General features: G+C 49.7%; 1 protein-coding gene across 1 annotated transcript; it reads left to right on the top strand.

Annotated features, from left to right (window-relative positions):
- The first annotated feature begins 4,350 nt into the window (after positions 1–4,350).
- LOC146072206 (E3 ubiquitin-protein ligase TRIM39-like) lies at positions 4,351–7,390 on the top strand. The gene is made up of 2 exons (XM_083179535.1): positions 4,351–4,443; positions 5,439–7,390. Exons 1-2 carry the CDS (start codon positions 4,351–4,353, stop codon positions 6,987–6,989), a joined length of 1,644 nt encoding a protein of 547 aa, XP_083035661.1. The 3' UTR covers positions 6,990–7,390.
- Positions 7,391–7,842: the final 452 nt, after the last annotated feature.

Below are 7,842 nucleotides of genomic sequence, written 5' to 3' on the forward strand. Positions count from 1 at the left end.
AATTGCGGGAGGGGCACGGGGGGTGCCGTGAATCAAGGGAACGAGGGGGCGCAGGTGTCCGCAAATCGCGGGAGAGGGCGGGGGTCCGCAAAGCGCGGGAGGGGGCGTGAATCGCGCGAGGGGGGGTTGCAAATTGCGGGAGGGGGGTGCGAGGGGTGCGTGAATCGCGGGAGGGGGGGTGCGCGGGGGGTCCGCGATTTGCGGGAGGGGGGGCACGGGGCGCGATGAATCAACCTAGTTGGTAATATATTCTTGTAGAAGGATGGTAGGATGTTGCTGTCATTCAGAATGCATTTACATAAACAGTAATAGTAGCAGTAAAAGATCTGACTTAAAGCACCTACAGTAAAACAGAACAGGTGTTATATATTATACAAAGAATTGGTTGATGATTTCTAGGTTGACGTGCACATAGTTGTCACCTCATTGGTGTCCATGTCGACACATGAGAATGAATATGAAAACATTAAAAAAAAGAAAAAGAAATCTTCAAAAACTCATGTCAACCTTTTTCATTGTCGACCATAGCTGTGTCAGTGTTTTGCATGTGCCATTTAATCCTGGGGTTGCCGTGAATCACGCGCCGGGGGCGTGAAGGGAGGTGAGGGGTGTCCGCGAATCACGGGAGGAGGGGTCGTGGGTGAATGCCGTGAATTGCGGGAGGGGGGGTCGCGGGGGGGTGTGGGTGCCGCGAATCGTGGGAGGGGGGGGGGCGGGGGGTTGCCGCAATGGCAGGAGGGGGCTCGGGGGGGGGGAATCGCGGTAGGGGGGTACCACGAACCGCGGTAAGGGGGCCCGGGGGGGTTGGCGTGAATCGTGGGAGGGGGGTTCGCAGGGTGCCGCGAATCGGAGGGGGGTGTGTCACGGGGTGGGGCCGCGAATCGCGTGAGTCGCTTGGGGTGCCGCGAATTGTGTGGGGTGTGCTGCGAATCGCGGGAGGGTGCCGCAAATCGCCACAAGAAAAAATCAACACAGAAAGGTCAACACATGTAAATGTTGACATAAGTGTGGCACAGTGGCGTAGCTACTTATTATGCGCCCCCCCCCCCGCCGCTAAAAAAAATTCGCCCCCACTCCCCCTCCCCTCGGCAGCCCCCCCCCCATGCCCATACCTGCCCACCCGCTGCTGTCTGCGGTACCTGCCTGCCGTGCCGTCACGGTCCCGTAGCGCTGGCTCCTGCTGCTAATAATGAAACGTGACTCTTAGAAATTGGCTGCCCCCATACTACAGACAGAAAACTGTCTGCAGTATGGGGGCAGCCATTTTCTAAGTGTCATTTTCATTATAGAAGCAGGAGCCAGCGCTAGGAGAGACGGGACTGTGACGGCAGTCACGGCACGGCAGGCAGGTACCGCAGACAGCAGCGGGTAACTATAGCCCCGCAGACCCCCGGCGCCCAAACTTGCTCTGCGCCTCCCCGCCACCGCGGGGGCTGCGGAGCTATAGTTACGCCACTGGTGTGGCACTTCATTGGTGTCCATGTCGACACATGAGAATGAATATGAAAACATTCAAAAATAAATCTTTAAAAGCTCATGTCAACCTTTTTCATTGTCGACCATAGCCATGTCAGTGTTTTGCATGTGCCATTTAATCGTGGGGTTGCCGTGAATGGGGGGGGGAGGAGGTGGGGGGTGTCTGCGAATTGCGCAGGGGGGGGGTGGTCGCGGGTGGGTGACCATTGTTCAGATCATCCCACTACCACGGGGTATAATCTTGTCTTACTCGGTGAAGGATATATGTTCACAGATTTATGAGCACTCAAAAGATACCTTTACGCACTTGTAAAAAGCACCACCCAGTGTGAGTCCCGGTACGGAAGTACATTGATATCACCATAATCTTTGGTAGAAATATTCACTTCCCTATGGGTCTTAGTGTTCCCGCTAGGCTGTTTTAGCGGGGTGCTGTGCCCTGCCTGTTTTTTAAAGGGCAAAATTAGCCCTGCCCCTCTAGCAGCGCCCCGCTAAAACAGCCTGGTGCCTGCCCGACTCCTTGCACGGGGAAGCCTAGCACCTAAGCGAGTAAGATTATGTTTGTAATCTGATTAATAAATGTGACCTTTAATTCGCCATAAATAAATGACTCTGTTTGGTTATTTCAGGAAAAAGGGGAGCAGGTGGGAAGGGAAGGGAGGGATGGGGGACGTTTAAGAGGTTGGGTTTATTAGTCTCTTTAAGGGTAAAAGTATGACGGGAGCATCAGACGCTCAGAGGTTTAATAGGAGCGAGTGGCGACTAGTCGGGAGAGACCATATACTATTAGTCTGGGCTCCCAAAGCCAGGAGGTGTGCCCCATTGTCTTGCTGGTATTAGGAAGGGGGCAAGGAGATAGTAAGGAAGAGATAAGGGGAGGAAAAAGGGGGGAAGGTAAGAGAGGGCTATAGGGAGCAGGCCCCTCCCCTGGGGCGTATACCCATACTTAAGAACAGGACAGGTATAGGGGTAGGATCCGAAATAGCAACAGGTGATGCAGGAAGGATTGTCCCAACCACCCACCCACCCTTGGATGAAGAAGGAGCAACATCCAAGAAGCATCTAGTTAACATTTTCAGGAGTAACAAAATAAATAATTGTTCATTTATATTAGAGATGTGCATGTCCCGATTTACCCGGATCTCAAAACGGGATCTTATTGGCTCTCCGGCTGTCACATGTTTTGGCTCCAAAACATGTGACAGCCGATCATCACCAATAAGATCCTGTATTGAGATCCGGGTAAATCGGGACATGCACATCTCTAATATGAACTAACAATTATTTATTTTGTTACTCCTGAAAACGTTAACAATCAGGTAGTGTTCCAAATGTTCGGTAGTAAGATTGTGTCTTCGATTACTCCAAATATTTTTATAAGTGGAAAAGGAGCGTTCCACATCCACTGAGGTAACTGGGCAGGATTCGGATTTGGGCGCAATGTTAGCACTTATTGTTTCTGGCAAAAGTTCCCCCATCCCATAAACCTCTGGACGTCTGATGCTCCCGCCATACTTTTACCCTTCCCTGCACATCTCTAATTCATATATATATCAATGTGTTATTCTACTGCTTACTAATTGTGTGCTGAAATAAAAAAGTCAAAATTACTATATTTTTATTTTTAATTTAGCATATTTTATGTATTTGCATGGATATTTCAAGCTTTTTATGTTGCATATAATCCTGTCTAATGACTATGGATGAAAAGCTGCTGGTTAGGGTATATGGTCACTAGGTCGACATGTAAAAGGTTGACATGCATTGAGTCGACCACTGAAGCTCGACACATGAAAAAGGCCGACATGGCTTTAGGTTGACGGGGTCATTAGGTCGACACAAGCATTAGGTTGACATTGAAAAGGTTGACATGGGGTTCCCACGTCTCCTATGGTGCACTTTGCCCAGGTTTTATTGCTGTCCGGTCAGAAGAATGCGGTACATCGGGTCTTACGCTGTCTTTCCAGCCTTGCGCCGGAATTGCGCCCAAAGTATGGTGGACATTGCGGCTGGACTTCGGCGGTAGAAGGTGCACCGCGGTCAGGAGAGGTCTCAATCACTTCCACTGCTCCCAGTCTTTGCGGTGGTGAGATTATAGCCTCCAGAAAGTGCCAAGAATAAAGGATCCTGGTGGATTATCAGGCTGCCGTCTCTGGAGCAAAACCAAAGAGCCGCCATACTGGAAGCCCCGCCCACTGGAAGCCCCGCCCACCGGAAGTCATCTTCTCCGGGGTACTGATATGAGAGACTTGGCGGCTCTGATCACTGTACTATGTGCAGAAGATCTGGACTTATATAACCAGCTCTGTTGCCTTTGTCAGTATTTTATACATCACATAATTGTAACAAACTGAGGGACAGATGTACTAAGCTTACACAGTGATACCATGGAGAGTTATAAACAGCCAATCAGCGCCTAACTGCCATGTCACAGGCTGGGTTTGAAAAATGACAGGTAGGAGGTGATTGGTTGGTGGTTTATCACTCTCCATTTTATCACTTTTCAAGGCTTAGTACATAGCGCCCACAATAACTGCACTTTTGGGAATATAACTTTTTTGTAATTATTGTATGATATGTGTTTTTAAAACAATAACTAGCACATTTCCTGCATGGTGTTCCTTTATGTATTAACTGTGTCCCTTAGGAGAACAGAGCCTGTTTGTATAACCACAGTCACAGCTCAGCCTCGCCCTGTGTACAGAATGTGACCTCACTGGTATCTGAGTGTCAGCTCCCCCTCCCCCTGTGTGCAGAATGTGACCTCCCTGGTATCTGAGTGACAGCTCCCCCTCCCCCTGTGTGCAGACTGTGACCTCACTGGTATCAGAGTGTCAGAGACTTTCACTTTAATTTCTCCCTCCTGCTGCAGCGATGGCGTCTGCTGATCTGAGACAGGAGCTGGACTGTTCCATCTGCCTGAGCATTTATACAGATCCTGTAACCCTGAGATGTGGCCACAACTTCTGCCGGGTCTGAATTGATCGTGTGCTGGATACACAGGAGGGGGCTGGAGTTTATAGCTGTCCTGAGTGCAGAGCAACATTCAAGAAACGTCCTGCACTGATACAGAGCATAGCACTGTGTAACATAGGCCCTTATTCTGAATCGGCCGTACCGCCGATGTTTTCAGTCTGCACATGCGCAGAGGTCAATCTGCGCATGTGCAGCCCAATTCGCCGCAGACGTAGTTCGTCCGCCGCAAAGGGGGCGTATAGGGGCGTGAGGGGCTTCATACCCTCATTTCCCTATGCATACGCCCCGCGTTTCATGGGCGTTCCCATGCAAACGCGGGGCGTATGCATGCTAATGAGGGTATGACGCCAGTGATGGGGGCGGAAAGCTGACGTCGCCGGATGTCAGCTCTCAGCCCCCATACAAGCTATCACACGGACGATTGTCCGTGTGGTCTCAGCTTGCGGGACCTGGTGGGGCGTGCGGCCCTGCCTTCGATGGTCGCCGACCATCGAATGCAGGGGGCAGCTCCCACCATGGTGGAGGCGTATGCCCCACCATTTTCATGCGGATCGCCAGCCGTCCGTGTACGGACGGCCGTGGCGATCCGTATAGTAGGCGGGGATTGGTTGGTGCGGCCGGAGCACCGTGTGCGGCTCCGGCCGCACCGATCTGAATAAGGGCCATAGGGCCTTATTTTGGTTCATTCTTTCTGACAAAATCCTTCTTAGATGGGCAAAACCATGTGCACTGCAGGTGGGGCAGGTGTTACTTGTGCAGAGAGAATTAGATTTGGGTGGGGTTTTACTTCAAAGTGAGATCTATATTGCAGTGTAAAAATAAAGCAGTCAGTATTTTCCCTGCACAGAAACAAAATTACTCACCCAAATCTAATTCTCTCTGCACATGTTACATCTGCCCCCCCTGCAGTGCACATGGTTTTGTCCATCTAAGAAGGATTTTGTCAGAAAGAATGAACCAAAATAAGGCCCATAGTGGGGAGGTTCCTGTCTGCTCGGCCAGATCAGGAGGAGACTGGGATCTGCTGCACTTACTGTGTGGACTCTCCTGTACCTGCTGCTAAGTCCTGTCTGCTGTGTGAGGCTTCTCTGTGTGATAAACACCTGAGAGTACACAGCAAGTCAGCAGAACACGTCTTATGTGACCCCACCACTGCCCTGGGGAACAGGAAATGCTCCGTCCATAAGAAGGTCCTGGAGTATTACTGCACTGAGGATGCTGCCTGTATCTGTGTGTCCTGCTGTCTGATCGGGGAGCACAGAGGACACCATTTGGAGTCGCTGGGTGAGGCCTCTGAGAAGAAGAAGGAGAAGCTGAGGAATGTTCTGCAGAAACTGACCACAAAGAAAGCGGAGACTGAGAAAAGAGTCCAGAGACTGCAGGAGCGCAGGAGAGAGGATCCGGGAAAAGCAGTGGGTGTAACAGAGACAGTCACTGCCCTGTTTAGAGACATCAGGAGACAGCTGGAAGACCTGGAGAAGAGAGTCCTGAGTGAGATCTCCAGGCAGGAACAGCGCGTTTCACTCTCTGTCTCTGATCTGATCCAGCAGCTGGAAATAAAGAAGGACGAGCTGTCCGGGAAGATGCGTCACATTGAGGAGCTGTGTAACATGTCTGACCCAGTGATTGTCTTACAGGAACCGGACACAGGGGACTTGTGTGACACTGAGGACACAGAGAGACATGATAACCAGGTCCGTGGTGCAGGAGGTCTGGATGTGGGACTCATCTCACGGACATTACACACATTATGTGATATAATAACATGCATAAATACAGGGATCTATGTGCAGGAAGCTACAGACCTATTACTGGATGTAGCCACAGCTGGTAATACAGAGTCTGATATAATAACAGGGATAAATACAGGGATCTATGTGCAGGAAGCTACAGACCTATTACTGGATGTAGCCACAGCTGGTAATACAGGGTCTGATATAATAACAGGGATAAATACAGGGATCTATGTGCAGGAAGCTACAGACCTATTACTGGATGTAGCCACAGCTAGTGATTATATACAGATATCAGGTGACAGGAAATCTGCATCCTGGTCACATATAAAGCAGAATCGCCCAGTAACACCAGAGAGATTTCAGTATTATCAGGTAATCAGCACCAGGGGATTCTCCTCAGGGCGACATTACTGGGAGGTGGATGTCAGTAAGTCAGAGAGATGGAAGGTGGGGATGTGTTATCCCAGTATAGACAGGCCAGGAGACCAGTCAGACATTGGATATAATAACAAGTCCTGGTGTCTGTGTAGGTGTGACAGTCTGTACTTAGTGCTACATGACAGTACAGAGATCCGGTTACCTGACAATATCCCCTGTGACAGAGTGAGGATATACCTGGATTATGAGGCAGGACAGATGTCCTTTTATTCTCTGTGTGACCCCATCAGACACTTACACACCTACACTGCCGCCTTCACTGAGCCCCTCCATGCTGCATTATGGGTAGGGACCATTTTTGGGGGAGGTAACAGGAGTATAACTATATGTGGGGGAGTCAGGAGCTGGGAGAAATTACCATAAGAAAGACTGGTAACATCACAAAGGGCAGTATTCAATAAGAAAGTTCTCCGTGTTTTATGGAGAATTTTAGCTTTTTTCGCCTTGGACGGAGCATTTTGCTCTCCAAAAGCGAGCAACCCTATTCAATGTGAAATATTCTCCGTCTTTCTAAGTGATTTTCTCCGTGTCTCTCCGTGTAGCAATTCTCCATCTTTTGATGGGGAGCTGGAATGTGAACTTTTAAACTAAAAGTTTTTTTTTTTTAATTTTGGTGTAAAAAAATCAGGGTTTTTTTTCTGTGAAGGGGCATGTTATTTTTATTCATGTGCTTATAGCACATGAATATATATTTAATTTTAAAAATATATATTTTTTGAATTTTTTTTTTTTTTTTTTTTTTTTTTTACACAGTGCAGCCAGCAGGGGGCCGGAGCGCTCGAGCCGCTCATTACATATTCATATATTCACTGCACCCGATCGTTAATATGCACGATCGGGTGCAGTGAATACTGGGTCCCCCGCTGGCTATAGGGGGGAGCAGCCTGTGCTGCCTGGGTCCCGGAGAGCCCCCCTCCCCTCCACATTCCTCTGGAGCAGCCAGGGAGACTATAATCTCTCTGGCTGCTTCCGTCCCCCGGCTCCCTGAAAGCTCCCTGCCGCGGACGCTCGTCCGCTGCAGGGGTTAAGACTCGCCGCGAGTGGCGGCGAGCATCAGCCACATTGAATAGTGGGTAAAATGCAGTGACGGAGAATCTCCAAACATGGAGAATCTCCGCAAAAACACGGAGAGTGCATGGAGAGCGAAATAAAACGCTCTCCATGCACGGAGAACTTTCTCATTGAATACTGCCCAAAGAAGGGATTCTGATTGGGG

Source organism: Crinia signifera, chromosome 4, assembly GCF_055691185.1.
Source record: "Crinia signifera chromosome 4, ASM5569118v1, whole genome shotgun sequence".
Lineage (NCBI taxonomy): Eukaryota > Metazoa > Chordata > Amphibia > Anura > Myobatrachidae > Crinia > Crinia signifera.